Source organism: Chroicocephalus ridibundus, chromosome 28 (genome assembly GCF_963924245.1).
Source record: "Chroicocephalus ridibundus chromosome 28, bChrRid1.1, whole genome shotgun sequence".
Classification (NCBI taxonomy): domain Eukaryota; kingdom Metazoa; phylum Chordata; class Aves; order Charadriiformes; family Laridae; genus Chroicocephalus; species Chroicocephalus ridibundus.
In genome coordinates this window covers 888,885-905,329 of record NC_086311.1, presented here as the reverse complement: position 1 = coordinate 905,329, position 16,445 = coordinate 888,885, and the positions used below count along the sequence as shown (strand labels likewise).

The following is a 16,445-nucleotide window of genomic DNA, read 5'->3' as shown; positions in this document are numbered from 1 at the left end:
GAATGCGGTGAAAAATAACCCAAAAACCTCCCTGCACCCATGCAATAACCCTTCCCCAGATTTACAATCCCTACCAGAAGCGTCTCTCTTGCTGCAGGATACACCGCCACGATTTCTCTCCTTTCCTTTAAATTTCCCTCACTGTTTCTGGTGAAAATTGCTTTGGGGAGGAAATATTTGCAGGACACCTTACTTATTGGGTTGGGGAGCGCAGAAACTGGGGTGAAAACCCCTTAATTTAGGGCCTGCGGGTGCGGGGTCACCTCAGAGGGGAAGGCGCCCACTTCCAAAATGGCGGCCCGCGCCCGCTTCCAAAATGGCGCCCCCCCCGCCCTCTTCCAAAATGGCAGCCTCGCCCTCAGGCAGGGTGAGGGGGAAGATGGCTGCGGCTTTCTCCGCAGCGTTGGGGCGGTCGGAGCGAGTGGGTCGAGATGGCCGCGGCCTTCCCCTTGCTGCCAGGAGGGCCTTCCTCAAGATGGCTCCGGGGGAGGATGAAGCCCCGGGGTCCATCTTGGGTGAGGGCGGCCAGCCGGCGTTGCCATGGCGACGGGCCCTGTCAGGGAGCAAAGCCCCCCGAAAAGGGCCGCTGTGGCCCAAGGTGGGGGGACGGGGTCATTTTTGAGCCCCAGGCCCCTCACGGGGCTCTTAAAACACGTCTGGGCCGTGCTCCTGCTCCTGACACGCAGGCAGTCACCCTTATTGACAGAAAACCCCCTTTTTACCCCCAAACCCAGGCCCCTTCCTCGCTCTGAGGAACGGGACAGCTGCTGCAATGGGAGGATCTCTGAAGGCCGGCAGGCCAGTTCCCTCAACCCCCACTTGCTAAAAATGTCCCCCAGCACCCTCCCCCGTCCCCAAACTTAGGATTTTTTACCCCAAAGTGGTCCCTAACGGGTTTATCACCAATAAATTTATGGGGTTTTGCTTCCAGCCAGCAGCAAAGGGCTCCATCACTGTGAGGAAAATATCCCCCGGGGGCACATCCCCGTTACCCACAAAGGGGCAGGTGAACCCCCAAAACCATCCTTTCTTCCCACGTTTTGAGGAAAAAAAACCACCTCACCAGAACACTGGTGATCATTTTTCACTTTGCAAGGTGGGTTTTTTTCTTTTTTCTTTTTTTTTTTTTAATTTCCGCCCAGAGACGCCGTCGCTGTTGCCGCCAGAGGGCCCTGGCAACTGTGCAAGAGCTCTTTTCTCCCCTCTTTTTTTTTTTCTTCCCTTTTTTTTTTTTTTTTTAATTCCTTCCTTCCTTCCTTTTTTTTTTTTTAACTCTTATTGCTCAGGATATCGGAGGGACCCGGCTTCCCTGGTCACGCTGCATCGTAGCCCTCGCATCCCCAGGGACACACACACACAAACAGCCCCTCGTAGCCCCCCTGCCCTATTTTTTTGGGGGGAAAAGGGGGCTTTTTTGGGGGGAAAAAGTGTAGGGGGAGCATCTCCAGGCTTTGCCGACAGCACCTCCCAAGCCAGAGACTGCAGGTAACGGGGAGGTTTGGCCTTTGGATGCAGAGAGAAAGCAGAAAATGGCTCCTATATTTATTATTTTTTTCCATCCCCTTCCTTTCCCCTTCCATCCTTCCCTTCCTCTCCCCTCCAGCTCTTCTTCCCAGGGTGCCCGCACACACACCAGGCTTAAACTTGGTGCCCGGATGCTCTCCACCCCTGGGGAGGGGGGGAAAAATAATTTAAAAAAAAACCCAAACCCACCAAAACACCATTGTCTTTCTGCAGGCGTCCGTCCTTCCCCCCTCGCTTCATTCAGGCGGGTGGGTTTTATTTTCGGATGGCGGGGGGGGTGGGGAGAGGAGGTATCTACGAGGACGTGTTTTATTTACCCCTTTTTAAAATTTTTTTTTTTTTTTTTAGCAGGATGGCAAACCACCAAGGATTAAATGAAGCGGGCTGAAATGCTGGTGGGGGCTTAAAAAAAAAAAAAAAAAAAAGGGCAAAAATTGCAGGAGGGATCTGCGGTCCGTGCTTGAAATCATCCCTTTTATTCCTGGCAGCAGCAAGTCGGTGACAACCTTCTGCAAATCCACCTTTTCCCAACCTGCCTCCTCCGTCCTCTGCAGCTGTAAGAGCTCTGCTGCTAGAAAAAAATAAATAAATCAACCCACGCATCGGGATCCTAATACTGCTCACGGACGAGGACGAGGAAAGGGTAGGGGGGAGTGGTGCTAATTTGCTTTGAAATGATTTTTGCAAAGGAGAGCACCAAACCCTCTCCCTTCCAGCTGGGAAAACTCATGTTTTCTCCCGAGCGCAAGCTCTGAGCGCTGGAGGTTTGCATAGAGAAATAACTGGGTGATTTATCCTCTTTGAGAAGGAGAAGCGATTGCTATGGGGTGGTTTTTTTGGGGGGATTCTGGAAGATTTGGGACCGTAGTCTCCAGGAAGAGAAGGAGCACCCAGGGTTTGGTGCAGTAGGAATTAGCTGTTAGAGAAAATCTGGATGAAAATTAATTTTAGGGCAAGGAGCTCTCAGCAGAGCATTGTCTGCAGGTTACAGAAACATGTTCTTAATGGGCTGGGGTGTACCTCTTTTTCTATTATTTTTTCTTCTAAGTAATCATACTCTCTGTATGTCTGTTTTCCCCTTCTGCTTCCTCCTCCCCACTAACTTTTGGAAAAAAAAATAATTGTTTGGCCAGATTTGATGGAGGCAAAGTTCCTGCAGGATTTGGGAAAATACGTGGTGGGGTAAAGGATGGAGGTTTTTATTAGCTGCCTGTCCCCAAACTTTACCCCCATTTTGTGGTTTGTCTTAGCCTTTCTGTTAGGTTATTAGAGAATAATAATCTCTTAGATTATTAGGGAATCCAGAGGTTAATAGAATAGGGGATTTTGCATGAAGAGTCCAACCGATGGATGCAAATCCGTAGGATGATGGCTGGCGAGGGGTTGCACGCTGGGCTCTGCTTACAGGGTGTTCCCTCCTTCTTTCAGGGGCTCTGGTGGCACCAGCCATGGAGCCGTACGTGCTGCTGGACCCGCGACAGAGAGCGCTGTATCGCGACGTGATGCAGGAGAGCTACGAGACGCTGATGGCGCTGGGTGAGGAGCCTGCCCTTCCCCAGGCGAAAATTTGGGGTGGACGGAGGATCGGCTTGCTGGATGCAAGGGGTGCTGGGGTTGGGGGGCTGCTGGTGGGGGCAGACCCTCCTGACCCAAGTTGCTCATCCCCTCTTTTCTTTTCCAGAATTCCCTGTTTCCAAGCCCGATCTGCTGTCCCGCCTGGACCATGGGGATGAACCTACAGCCCTGGATCTCCACGTGCCCAGGGACACCCTGGCTGCAGGTGAGCCCCAGTTGAGCCTTGACCACAGTCGGGAAAAAGCCTGGGTTCAGCTCCTGCGGGTGTGAAGGGTTTTTCCCCCACCAACTTCTCCCCAAAATGGGCAAAACCCCACCGTAATGGCTACAGCTGTACCCCAGGCTGCAAGCCCCGGCTTGGCCATGGCGTGGAAGAAAGATGCTGGAGAAGAAAGAGGGATGTCCTGGCCAAAATGGAAATGCCAGACCCCTTTCCTACACAGCCGTATTTCTGGAGTGGTGCAGTGGAGGTGGTGGGGGATGAATTACAGGAATTAATTGCCATGTCCATGTTGGCAGCAGAGAGGAGCGATGGGGATTGGAGATGCCTCTGATAGAGGCACTTACCTGGTGAAATAAAAAAGGAGAAGGAATCCCTCCTTTCTCTCCTTTTCCTGCCACCTTCCCATCTTCCTGGTCCCAGAAGACACGATTTCTCCTGCCTGGGTTGTGTCTGTCTCTCTTTGTGCCCCACAGAGGATGGAGCAGCAGCGGAGCAGGAACGCCCTGGAGAAGAACCTGCTGAGAAGGAACCTGATGTGGTGAAACCTGTGGGCGAGGAGCATCCTTCCAGCCCCACGGAGGCCGGGGCGAAGGTGGGCAGGAGTGGGGGACCGGGGGACTTGGCCACACGCCCAGGCGAGAGCCAACCCAGCAATGTGTGCGGCGAGTGCGGGAAGAGCTTCAGCCACAAGTCGGCCCTGGTGAAACACCAGAAAATCCACACTGGTGACCGCCCCCACGAATGCCCTGATTGCGGCAAGTGCTTCATCCAACGCTCGGATCTCACCATCCACCAGCGGGTCCATACAGGCGAGCGTCCCTACGCCTGTCCCGACTGCGGGCGCCGCTTCAGCGTCAGCTCCTCTTTGCTCACCCACCAGCGGACCCACGCTCCCGGTGGGGAGAAACCCAACCGCTGCCCCCAGTGTGGCCGCAGCTTTGCTGATCCAGGAGCCCTCGAGCGGCACCAGAAGAGCCACCTGGGTGGGAAACCCTACGAGTGTGGAGTGTGCGGGAAAGCCTTTGCCTGGAGCTCCCACCTCGAGCGGCATCGGCGCATCCACACCGGCGAGAAGCCTTTCCAGTGCGCCGAATGTGGGCGAGCCTTCGCCTGGAGCTCCCACCTCGACCGCCACATGCGCACCCATGCTGCCGCCCCTGTTTCCGAGGATGAGGAGGATGGGGAAGCAGAGGAAGAGCCCCCGCCACCCCCTCAGAAATGCGCTGACTGTGGCAAGCGCCTCAACCACCAGACGGACCCCCAGCGCTTCAAGCACAAGGGTACCCAGACGCCGCCGGCTGGTGCTGAGCCTACCGGCAGCCCCCCGCGGCCCTATCACTGCGAGCAGTGCGGCAAATGCTTCAGCCAGAGCTCCAACCTCCTCAAACACCAACGCGTCCACACCGGCGAGCGGCCATACCCCTGCCCGGATTGCAAACGCTGCTTCCGCTGGGGCTCAGCCCTGGCCAAGCACCAGCGCACCCATGCCCGGCAGCAGCAAGTCGGTGATGCTGCCAAAGCCGTGACAGCAGCCACCGAGGAAGCTGGTGCCGGAGGAGGCGGCAAACCCTACCCATGTGGGACATGCGGGAAGAGTTTTGGTTGGGTCTCGCACCTGGAGCGCCATCGCCGCATCCACACCGGGGAGAAGCCGTTCCGCTGCGGGGAATGCGGGCGAGCCTTTGCTGTCAGCTCCCACCTGGAACGGCATCGCCGGGTGCACACCGGCGAGCGGCCCTACCGCTGCGGTGAGTGTGGGAAGAGCTTTGCCGTCAGTTCCACCTTGCTGGCTCATCGCCGCACCCATGCCGCCCAGCCAGGCCGGCCCCACGTCTGCCCCGAGTGTGGCAAGGGTTTTAGCACGCCGGCCAGCTTGGAGCGGCACCGGCGGCTTCACCGGGGCGAGAAACCCTACCAGTGTGGCGTCTGCGGCAAAGGTTTTGCCTGGAGCTCCCACTACGACCGGCACCGGCTCACCCACACCGGTGAGAAACCCTTCTCCTGTGCCCACTGCGGCAAATGCTTCGGCCGCAGCTCCCACCGCAACCGGCACCAGCGTGCCCACACGCAGGGGGGACCGGAGAAGCGGCACGTCTGTCCCGAATGTGGCAAAGCCTTCGGCCTCGGCACGGCCCTGGCAGCTCACCAGCGACTGCATGCTGCCGGCACTGGGAGCCGCAGCCCCCTCTCTTTGCTGCCGCCTGCATGGTGGGAAGGCGAGAGGCGAGGGGGGACGCCCACCCCCTCTGAGCTCTGGCCTGAAGAGCCCAGCTCCATTTTCCAGCAGCACCCCGTGCCTTCCTCCTCCTCTTCCGCAGCCCCCAGGGGCTGGGCTGCCAAGGCTCTCCTGCCCTCCGCCATGGCATGGAGGCCTGGGGAGGGGGACACCCTGCAAAGCGATACCTCTGCCCCCCAGGAGCCCTGGGCTTCCCTGCCTCCCCCCAGCTCCTGAGATGAGGCCGTGGGGACCGGGGCCGGGGGTGTACTCAGAGCCACCCTCTGCCTTTGGGGACGCCCCACAGGGACGCCTGTCACCCCCCTCCCCAGCACAGGGCAAGAAAGGGCTGTGGAAGCAGCTGGGGGGGCCCAGAGTACCCTGGGGTGGGGGTCAGGATGGGAAATGGGGGGTGAAGTGGTGGTGGGGAGGGCGCAGGGGGAGGGCCGGGGGGTAGGGACCACTGTAGGGGCTTTGGGGGGAGATGGGGAGAGGAGGGACAAGGGAGGCTGGGGGTGGATTTGGGGAAGGCTGGGTGATAATTTAGGGCAGTGGGGAGACGACACTTCTCCCTATAACCCTCCTCATCCTCTGCCCCACTGTTTGGGTGGGCAAAAAGGGGGTGACACAGCTTTGGGTGTATGGGAGGGGACCCATCGGTAAAATCACCCAGAGAACACCCGTCCACAGGGGGCTTTTGGGGCCAAATGGCTCGGAAAAGAGCCATGGGGACCCGCATCAGTCACCAGCTCTACTCCTTCCTTGCTGGGACCCCCCCGCCAAATGCTGTTTGGGTTGTGCCGAGGGTGGTTTGGGATGCACCAAGCTGGGAATTTGGCGAGGGTGGAGACACTGGGTTTCCTTGGCTCAGGTTAGCAGGTAATAAAGTAGAAGGTAGTTAACAAAAAAAAAAAAAAAAACCAAAAAAAAAAAAGAAAAACCTTTCCACCTGTCTCAGCGTCCTTTTTGTCTTCGGAGAGGGAGAAGATGCTCGCAGTGTTTCCTGCCAGGAGCAAGGAAAAGCGGTGGAGCCTGGGGTTGGTGCGCAAGGAGAGCCAGACACAGGTGACTGCGGGGTACGGGGCTCCCTTTTTATTCCTCGCCCCACGCCGGCACCTCCCGCCGTTGCCCTCTCCATCGGTGCAACGCGGCATCCCCTTCTCCAGCCTGCCAGCAGCAAGGAGCAGGCACAAATTACACCGTATTTTGGCACAAGAACCATCCCCAGGTTACCCCCAACCTTCCCCGGTGGAGAAAGCACCGTTTCCCTCGGGATGAGGCTCCCTCTCCCTCAAGACGTCCCTTTTGCAGCAGGGTGCACCGTCCACCCATCGCTGCGGGGAGACATCAGGAAGGATAAATCCCACCCTGATGCCTTTGCCCACCTCGGTGTCACCCACCACCCCCTTAAATGTCACTTGGTGTCCTTCGATTTGTCCCCAAGCCGAGTTTTCCCTTGGTCACAATCCATTGCACCAATATGGGGTGGTTTCGCTCCTTCAGGCCTCCTCGCCACTGCAGGCTGCGGCACTGGGGGGCTTCTCCTCCACCAGCCGGGTCCTGGAGGGGGGCAGCGGTTGGGGGACAAGGGGGAAAGCGGCCTTGGGGAGGTGGCTCCGGCGGTGTTTGGTGAGGTGGGAGCTCTGGCTGAAAGCTTCACCGCACTCGGGGCACTCGTAGGGTTTCTCGCCGGTGTGGACGCGGCGATGCCGCTCCAGGTGGGATGCCCAAGCGAAGCCCTTGCCACACTCGCTGCAAGTGTAGCTCTTTTGGGCTGCGTGGCCCCGCTGGTGGGCGAGGAAAGGGGGAGCCTCGCCAAAACGTTTGCCGCAGTCGCCGCATTTGTAGGGCCGGTCGGGGGAGTGGGTTTTGCGGTGCTGGAGGAGGTGGGCTTTTTGGGCAAAGCGCTCGCCGCAGTTGCCACAGGGAAAGGGACGTTCGCCCGTATGCACCCGCCGGTGCCGCTCCAAGTGGGACGCCCAGACAAAGCCCTTCCCGCAATCGGCGCAACGGTGGGCGCGTTCCCTCCGGTGACACCGCTGATGCCGCGCCAGCGCCGGCCCGGCTCGGAAAAGCTTGCCACAGTCGCCACAACGCAGGGCTTTCTTGCCCAAGTGGGTTCGGCGGTGACGGGCCAGGTCGGAGCTTTGGCAGAAGGTTTTGCCGCAAGCTGGGCAGCGGTGGGGTCGCTCGCCGGTGTGGCTACGGCGGTGTTTGGCGAGGTGTGAGCCTTGGCTGAAGGCTTCGCCGCACTCGGGGCAGCGGTAGGGCTTCTCGCCGGTGTGCACCCGCCGATGCCGGGCGAGGTGGGACGCCCAAACGAAGCCCTTGCCGCAATCGCTGCATTTGTGGGGTTTCTCGGCGGCGTGGCCCCGGCCGTGTGCCGCCAGCTCGGCGGCGCCGGCAAAGCGTTTGCCGCAGTCGCCGCACTTGTGCGGCCGGTCGCTGGCGTGGGTCCGGCGATGCTGGAGGAGGTGGGAGCTCTGGCTGTAAGTCTCACCGCACTCGGGGCAGCCGAAAGGCCGCTCGCCGGTGTGCACCCGCCGGTGCCGCTCCAAGTGCGAAGCCCACGGGAAGCTCTTGCCGCAATCGGCGCAGCCGAACGGCCGCTCCCGTGCCGGTCCCTTGCTGGTTGCCCCGCGTAGGGGTTTGGCACAGTCCATTTTGGGGACCACCACGGCTTTGGGCATCTTGGTGGCACTGTGGGGCGTGGCTTTATCCGGGCGCTTCGTTTTCCGTCTGTTGGAGCCGAGGGCCTTCTCCCTCTCCGGGCTGCGGGATGAGCGGGCTTCGAGCTCCTCGCAGCTCTCCTCCGCCGCGCCTTCCTCCGCTGCTTTTTCACTCACCAGCCCCTGTGCTGCTGGGGAAATGGGAAAAGGAGAAAAAGGAGAGAGCGTGGCCTCGACCAGAGCAGGGGGTGGCATTTAAAAATCAGCAGCAGGGCCAGGATTCCCTTAAAAACTTCATCTCCCAGAGAGGAGGAAGAGGGATGCGATGGGAGACCTGATCCAAGTTTGAACTGAGAATGTGGAAATGCTGAGCGGCCCCCATTGCCCGCGTTTCCAATTAAAAAAAAATAATAAATAAATGCGGAGAGAGCAAGAACGTTTACCTGCAGAAAATTTGAGGAGAGGGCTGGGGTTTGGGGAGAACCCCCTCAAAACCTGCCTGGATTCCTCCTCCCCACTTCCCATCCTGCTCGCAACCCCTTTGCCGGAGACAGGGGGGAAAAAAGAGCAAAGAAAAAAGGGGGGTAGTTCTACAAGGAAAGAGGATTTTTTATTTTTTTTTGGTGTTTGCTTACCGAGGGACATCAGCGTTTCGTAGCTCTCCTGCATCACATCCCGGTACAGGGCTTTCTGCCGCGGGTCCAGCATCACCCACGGCTCCATGATGGGGAGAGACACAGGCAGCTGGGAAAACAGGGGTTTATCCCTCCGTTCCTCACTCAGGGCTCCCCAAAATCCCCTGTGGGGAAGAGAAATCCCTTGAAATGAAGGAAATTCCCCCGCGTGGTGCTTCTTGCTTGGGTTTTGATGCTTTTTTTCTAGGGGTGCCTCGGGAAATGTTGGGGTTTTTTTCTCCCCAGGTTGCAGCACACAGATGGTCCCTCCCTCCAGGAGTAAGCCTGAACCTCCATGGAGCAGCTTAGGGATGGGGAGGGGGGCAGGAAGGTCCCCGTTTTCCCCCCATCCTTCTGGCAGACCACATCCCACAGCAATCTCTGCTCTCCGCCCCCCAGCATCCCAGTCCCCCCAGTCCTCATCTTACTGGGAATCAGCCCTCCCAGGGTGATGGGGCTACTGGAGGACATGTCGCAGGAGCTGGGCTACGGTGCCCCATTCCCAGGGAGCCCGAGGCTCCCTCTCCGTCCTGTTTAGCCACCTTCCTCTTCCCAAAGGAGCGGCCACTCCCGGGAACATCTCCAAGGGCCGGATCCTGGAAGCTCCAGCCCTGACGCAGCTCAGGACCCGCTGCGGAGCCGGAGCGCATCAGGGTTTCTCCCCGTTACCTGAAGTCCGCGGCTCAGGACTCGCTGTCGGACGAGCCTGGAGCTGCCTCCTGAGAGAAGCGACCCCCTCCTTCCCAGGCTGAAGCTGTAAGTCGGGGGTGGGGGGGAAGATGCACAGACACCCCCCCTTGCACCCCGAGGACCGCCGAGCCTCCTGACAGCAGGGCACAATGGAGGCGACGCCGGGCATGGCTTTGCTCCGGAAGCCCAAGCCGGTATCCGGGAGAGAGGAGACGCCAAGAACAAGCTCCTCGGCGGCAGCGCTTACCCAGAGCCCTCTAGAGGTAACCCAACCCCGGCTCCCCCCCAGCCCCAGCACCCACGGGGGGCACGGGGGACCCCGCCATGGTCCTGCCCCCAGCACGCACGGTGCCCCCGCGCTCTACCCTTGTACCCAGCGCTTTTGGAGAGCCCCAGCCTTGCTGGAAACTCCGCCGGGGATGGTGCCAGCAGCAGCTGGGGATATTTTGAGTGTTGAAGCCATGGGGAAGGCGACGGGGGTCTCTGTGGGGCAACGAGGCGCCCCCCAGGTGGGAGAGGGGGACACCGGGCTGGTTGCCCGATCAGCATCAGGGATGGCAGCAAGAAATTAGGTTTTCCCCCTGGAAAAGTGGCCCAAACCGTGTTTTCATCACGTGGCTGGTGAAAACGGGTTGTTTCCCCCCAGAAAAGCTCCAGGCTGGGGAGTCATGCGCCCGCGGGTGGGAAGGAGGGGGAACTGCCACTTACCAAGCTATCCCTCCTTATTGCTGCAGGAGGAGGTGGCAAAAGCCAAGGAACACACACCTCTGCAAGCGAGAAGATAACGAAATGCAGCAGGGGAATGAGAGAGGAGCCTGGATTCCTGCCCCCGAGAAATCCCAGGAGATCCGAAACCACGCGGACGCTTTTCTCTACCGTGAGCGCAGGGCTTTTGGTGGTGGTTTAATCCCTCCCTGTTTGGGAAAAGCCGGGAGCGGAGGGGAAGCAGGAATTTTCTTTTAATTTGCTTCGGAAAGACCGAAAGGGTGGGGAATTAACCCTAAACCCTGCCCCCTCTAACGCACGGGGGTTTAACCCCTGGCTTCCCCGCCGGAGGAGGGAGCGGAGCTGATTTCTGCAGCCTCCCCGCTCCTCGCTCCATCGCTCCTCAGCTGGTGGCAGCGGACGGATGTCCCCAGGGGAGACCAGGGGGACCAAGCCCTGGTGGCGGGGGACACCGAGCAGCCCAGGTGGCTCTGGGAGTGTTGCAGCTCGGGCAGGGTATGGGAGGACACAGGAAGGGGCTGGATCAGCTGGATGCTGAAGGCGGAGGGGGAAAGGGGGCTCTCCAGGGATCCTGGATGTGCTCCGAGCAGGGGCTGTGGCACCGGGGACCGGTGTGGGACAGGCAGAGCCCTGCCTGCATCCCCAGGCCCATCGAGGCACGCAACAGCCCTCTGGGGCTTTGCTGGGACCGGCGCAAGGAGCAGAGAGAGGGAGCACCACTGCCTGCCCTTGCCCCATCTCTGTACTCGGGGTTGCACCGTGAGAGGGTATGGGGAGACCAGGCGCGCTCCCGGGACCTGGCTCTTCCCTGCTGGTCCGAGCAGCAGATCTGCTCCTAAGAAGGTGGAAAAGGTCCTTGCTCCGCTGGGCAATGGCTGGCTGAGCCCTCTCTTGCATCCCAAGGGGAAAAACCCCACAGGAACAAAGGAGGCTGCTCCTTCCCTTGCACGGATGCCCATGCAAAGGGCGCTGCCTGCTTTTTTCTAGGGTTTTTTTCCCAGCTTTTCCTCCTGGGGAGCAGCTCAGCACCTCCTTCTCCCCCCGTAGGCTCCATCAGAGCATCCCCATCACCGCTGAGAGGGACCGAGAAGGACATGGCCACAGCAGAGCCAGCACAGGTGAGGGAGGGTCTCTCCTTTGGGGTGGGCAAGTGCATTTCTGACCTGAAACGTTGGTGCCAGGTACCTTCTGCCCAGTCCCGTGGGGCTGTACAAGCTGATTTGTGACCGTAGCTGTGGGTTGTCATCTTCGTGCAACTCCTTTTGGGCCAAGAAGTCCCCATACACCATCGGCGGATGGTCAGGCTGCAGGAGAGGTGGTAAGGAGCAGGAGATGGAGCCTGTGGTGGGCACACTGCAAGGCCGAGCCTTGGATGCAAGATGCCGTAAGGGTTTCTCTCAGCTCCCCCATCTCAGAAACACAGGGAAGGTGAAAAATAACTGCAAAGCCTGAGGCTTTGTGTCTCCCAGTGACAGGAAAAGGCACAGAGGCCAGAGTGGAGAGGTTGAGCCCCTTCAGCTCCATCATCGCCATCAGGCCTTGCTGGGTGTTTAACGACCCTCAGTGTTTTCCAGTTTCTTTTTTTCCTTTCCCGTAAGCTTACCCAGCTTCTTTCTGAACATCCACGGTGTCCCGCGGCTTTCCACAGCTTAGTCACACCCCATGGGGAGCAATACCTTGGTATTTCTGATCCTCACCAGCATCCTTCTTGGCTCTCCTGCAGCTCTGATGAATGCAGCCTTGGCTCCTCTCCCTGCTGCCTTGAGCTGACCCATGGTGGCAGGCGCTGAGCTGGGACATCCTTGTTGTTTCAGTGTCCCGTGACCTTCAAGGAGGTGGCTCAGTACCTCACCGATCCTGGCCAGCAGGCCCAGTACTGGGAAGCCGTGCAGGAGAGCGCTGGAAATGACTCCTCTTTGGGTAAGGACGGCCCTTTCCTCCTTCCTGGGCTAAGTCTTGGGGTTGGGTGGGCACAGGGGATGCTCCTCTAGACTTTGGAGGTGAAGGAGTCTTTCCCCATTGCTTCTGGCAATCGTGCTTCCCCCTTGAGACGCATATTGGGGACCCTCCATCGCCTCCAGATGCGCATTGGAGGGGAACTCTCAGCCTGTGGGAGGCGAAGGCAGAAGCTCCCCTTTTGGGTTACAGAGGGTTTTAAGAGATGGGGTTTGAAGCTGAACTTCAGCCCAAGCTTCTCCAGCTGGCCAACGGTCAGCGTTTGGGCTGAAGGTGGAGCTCACGTGAACTTTCATCTTGGCTTTCCCCCTTCCAGTTTTTCCCTGCCCTGCTTCCTTATTGGGTTCCCTTTTCCACCCCAGCCAGGGACTGACTCTTCACAATCTCTTTCTCTGTCCTCTGCAGGGGATGGGATGATGAGTGGGATGAGGAACGGCACCACAGAAGCAGACCCAGACATCAAGACCTGCCTGGAGGACATCTTGCAGTGCCATGAGCTAGCCAACATCCACCAGAACTCCCAAGAGAAAGGCCAAGAGGAGGTCCAGGGTCACCCTCTGAGGGAAACTCCAGGGACATGCAGTGAGTTGCTGTTCCCCCATAGCCTTTGGCCCAGGGAAAGACCCATCCCTCATCCCACCAACGAGAAGAGCTTCCATCCCCGGAGACGGGAGTCCCAGCACCCCTGCCCTGACTGTGGGAAAAGCTTTGGGGTCTTCTCCAACTTGCTCCATCACCAGCAGAGCCATGGTGGGGACAAGCCCTACAAATGCCCCCACTGCGGGAAGGGTTTTGGGCACAGCTCGGCCCTGGTGACGCACCGTCGTGTCCACATGGGCGAGAAGCCCTACCAGTGCGCCGACTGCGGGAAGAGCTTCAACGTGGTGTCCAACCTGGTGCGCCACCGCCGGAGCCACACCGGGGAGAAGCCCTACAAGTGTCCCGACTGCGGTCGGCGTTGCAGTCAATGTTCCCACCTGGTGACCCACCGCCGGTTGCACACTGGTGAGCGCCCGTACCCGTGCCGGGAGTGGGGGAAGAGCTTCAACGTCAGCTCCGATCTCATCAAGCATCGCCGCAGCCACACTGGGGAGAAGCCCTACGAGTGTCCCGACTGCGGGAAGCGTTTCAGTGGCAGCTCCAACCACATCACCCACCAGCGGCTGCACAGCGGTGAGCAGCCCTACGTCTGCGCCAACTGTGGCAAGGGCTTCACCATCAGCTCCAAGCTCATCGCCCACCAAGGGACACACAGCGGCGAGCAACCCTACAGCTGCACCGACTGCGGTAAGGGCTTCAGTGACCGACCCCACCTCATCCGGCATCGCGGCGCTGGCCGGTGGGAGAAATGCTACAAGTGCTCCGAGTGCGGCAAAGGCTTCACCACCAGCTCCTACCTCCTCACCCACCAGCGCAGCCACACCGGGGAGACCCCTTTCCTCTGCAGGGTGTGCAGCAAGAGCTTCGTGGTGGTCTCCAACCTGGCGCGGCACCAGCGCGTGCACACCGGGGAGAAGCCGTTTCAGTGTGGGGAGTGTGGGCGGCAGTACAGCCAATGGGCTCATCTCACCACCCACCAGCGGGTCCACACCGGCGAGAGACCCTGCGTCTGCGGGGATTGCGGGAAGGGCTTCAACATCAACTCATCGCTCACCAAGCACCGGCGGGTGCACACTGGGGAGAAGCCCTACCGCTGCCCCGAGTGTGGGAGGAGCTTCAGCCAGAGCTCCAACGTCATCACGCACCGGCGGCTCCATCACAGCCACCAGCTCCATGCGTCCCACACAGTGCTGGTGAAGCCCAGTGATGCCAGCCCAGTCAGGAGGTCTTCTCCAGAGACTGGAAGTCAACCAGGACTTGTGGGAGAGGGAAGAAAAGATCTGTCTATCAGGAAATATGAAGGGAACGATAGGGACCAAGCGTGGCCACCATCAGCAGAAAACACCAACTCTGGGTGAGGTTCCTCCCGCTCTGCTGGAAGCGAGAGAAAACACCCTCCGTTCCTCCCAGCCAAATTAGTCCAGGGCATCTCCTGCTCTCGCCCTGCCCAAACACAACAACAAAAAGGAGACCTTTCTTTTTCATCGCCACTCCAAAACTCTCCGCACACCAAGATGTTTGATACAATGGGCCCGACGGCTGTTTCATCTCCCATCTGGTGTTCTCCTCTCCTCCAGTGACCTGCTAGTCCCCAGATGGGCTCCAGAAGCCAGCAAGGAGAAAGCCCTGGGGCCAGAAGCCACTGGGGTTGGTCTCCTCCGACCACTCCACATCATTTTGGATCACATGAAAGGGAATCCCAAGCTGGGAGGGTAAAAATCCCAAGGGCAGTTCCTGATCCTTCTGCAGATGGGCCCAAAGTGTTGACCTCGTTGGCCAAACTCATCTACTCAGGGGTCCCAGAACTGCGCAGACACCTGGAGCTATTTGAGCTTCAGGTATGTCTCAGAGGCTGTGGCCCTGTTTCCACCCATGGCAAACCTCCCCTGTGGATCTCCAACCTCCCCAGACGCTTGGTGTGGTCCGAGGTAAGGATTGCATCTCCTGCTGGGGAGCAGTCTTTCCCTGCAGGATGCATGGAGAGGGTCTTCAAAGAGGTTAAGACGGACTTTGGTGGTCTCCCACCAGCATTGCAGGGGCCTGATTCATGTGGTCTTACATGGGCAGGATGCTGAAGATGCTCCCATCCAGGACCTGGCCTCCAAATTACCTCCTGCATGGGCATGTGGGTACTGGTGGGACACCAGGTTTGGTGGTCACCTTTACAGGAATGATATTGAATCAGATGGGGGAGAAAGACTCCAAGTTTATTCTTTTTTTGTCCTCTTCTCTTCTTCTCCCGGGAATGTGATGAGGGAGACAAGGAAAGATATCCATGGCGAGAGGACAGGCCCTTGTTCTTCAGTTCACGGAAGAAGATCTGGGGGTGGAGGAGGCAAAACACCCTCCACCTTCACCTTTCATCACCTTATCCACAGCAGCCTGCAACTCCAAGGTGCCGATGAAGGACCCCCGGTGTTGCCTCCTCCAACGGTCCGCCTCGGTGACCAACCCCTTGCAAAGGACGCCCATGGAGATGGTCATCAGCCTCTTTGCCTTCACCGACATGCGCCTGGTCGGTGGTGGCAGCTGCCTCAGCAGTGTGGAGATGTAGCTGTTGTAGGATCCCTTCTTTAACCAGCTGCTTAAGCCCTTCGGAGCTGGCTTCCATCGCCCAACCCGAGCCGGAGACCTTCCCCACTTCAGCAGAGGCTTCGTCAACTGGACCTTCTGCTTCCTCGTCCTCCTCTTCCTCGAGGTTCTTCTTTGTCTCTTGGTGGCTGCAGCCATGGGGTCTCCTTCAGACTCAGTGCTCCTCCCTGCCAGGGTGTCCCACCACAGCCACGGCTCTTCTCTAGTTGGACATATTCAAATGAAGGAACCAACGAGGCAGCCCAGGATTGGCCAGCTGCAACAAAGCCCTTGTGAGGCAGCTCATCCTCATCCAGAATTTGCATAAGGGTTTTTTTTTTTTGGCCTGAAAAGCATGGAGTTCCACCAAAAGAACATACCCTATTTTTGACTTAACCCCCCAAACCACCTTTCCTTCTGCATTTCCCTGCAGAGAAAGAGCCCGAAACAACTCGATTTTAATTCTTCCCAGCTTAATTATTACACTCGCTTAGCGAAGGCGCAAGATCAGCACGCGGAGAGAAGGTTTTCCGAAAGAACTGGAGCTAAACCTGGCATTTTCAGGCTTTGCCTTTCTGAAGAAAACAGCAGAAAAAACCCCTTTGATGGACCCTGCTGGGCTTTGCAGAGTTTGGGGGGAGACTTCCAAGGGTGCAAATAATAAGGAGAAAAGCGGTCAATTTGGCTATGGAATAAAAATAGAAAGTAAAATCGTGTCAGTGTTAAAATGAATTAAATCTGGGATTTTATTAGCACCACGAGCCTCTTCTTTTTCCATCTTTCTCCTAATTTTTCTTTTTAGAGGTGATGAGCCAGGACCGCAGTGTGTTTCAGTGTAAATCGGGCTGGTTTGGTTTTTCCGGAAAAAAAAAAGCAAATCCTGAGTGGGCAACAGAGACTGCCGCAAGGGCCAGGGATGGAGCGATGGAAGCAGCAGAAAATAGCCAGAAGAGGGGTTTACCACTGCAAAAGAAGTAAACTTGCTGGAAATTTGGAGGGTCCTAAAAGAGGTAGGAAGGATG

The 16,445-nt window shown here is 58.3% G+C and overlaps 2 protein-coding genes across 6 annotated transcripts; one reads left to right on the top strand and one right to left on the bottom strand.

The window, feature by feature from the left end:
• The first annotated feature begins 1,943 nt into the window (after window positions 1-1,943).
• Window positions 1,944-15,148, top strand: LOC134507803 (zinc finger protein 883-like). Of its 5 annotated transcripts, none has more exons than XM_063318684.1 (5): window positions 1,944-2,167; window positions 2,953-3,060; window positions 3,206-3,304; window positions 3,796-5,381; window positions 12,996-15,148. In XM_063318684.1, exons 2-5 carry the CDS (start codon window positions 2,973-2,975, stop codon window positions 14,208-14,210), a joined length of 2,988 nt encoding a protein of 995 aa, XP_063174754.1. In that variant the 5' UTR covers window positions 1,944-2,167; window positions 2,953-2,972; the 3' UTR covers window positions 14,211-15,148. The 5 variants fall into 5 exon arrangements, with proteins under 5 accessions (XP_063174754.1, XP_063174752.1, XP_063174749.1 ...); XM_063318682.1 differs by lacking the exons at window positions 1,944-2,167; window positions 2,953-3,060; window positions 3,206-3,304; window positions 3,796-5,381 and adding exons at window positions 9,550-9,833; window positions 10,305-10,447; window positions 11,344-11,414; window positions 12,111-12,216 and having other exon boundaries at window positions 12,658-15,148; XM_063318679.1 differs by lacking the exons at window positions 1,944-2,167; window positions 2,953-3,060; window positions 3,206-3,304; window positions 3,796-5,381 and adding exons at window positions 9,550-9,833; window positions 10,305-10,447; window positions 11,284-11,414; window positions 12,111-12,216 and having other exon boundaries at window positions 12,658-15,148.
• LOC134507879 (zinc finger protein CKR1-like) lies at window positions 5,997-16,160 on the bottom strand. The gene is made up of 4 exons (XM_063318855.1): window positions 15,195-16,160; window positions 15,141-15,145; window positions 8,842-8,950; window positions 5,997-8,394 (listed from the first exon to the last, which is right to left on the bottom strand). Exons 1-4 carry the CDS (start codon window positions 15,580-15,582, stop codon window positions 7,037-7,039), a joined length of 1,860 nt encoding a protein of 619 aa, XP_063174925.1. The 5' UTR covers window positions 15,583-16,160; the 3' UTR covers window positions 5,997-7,036.
• Window positions 16,161-16,445: the final 285 nt, after the last annotated feature.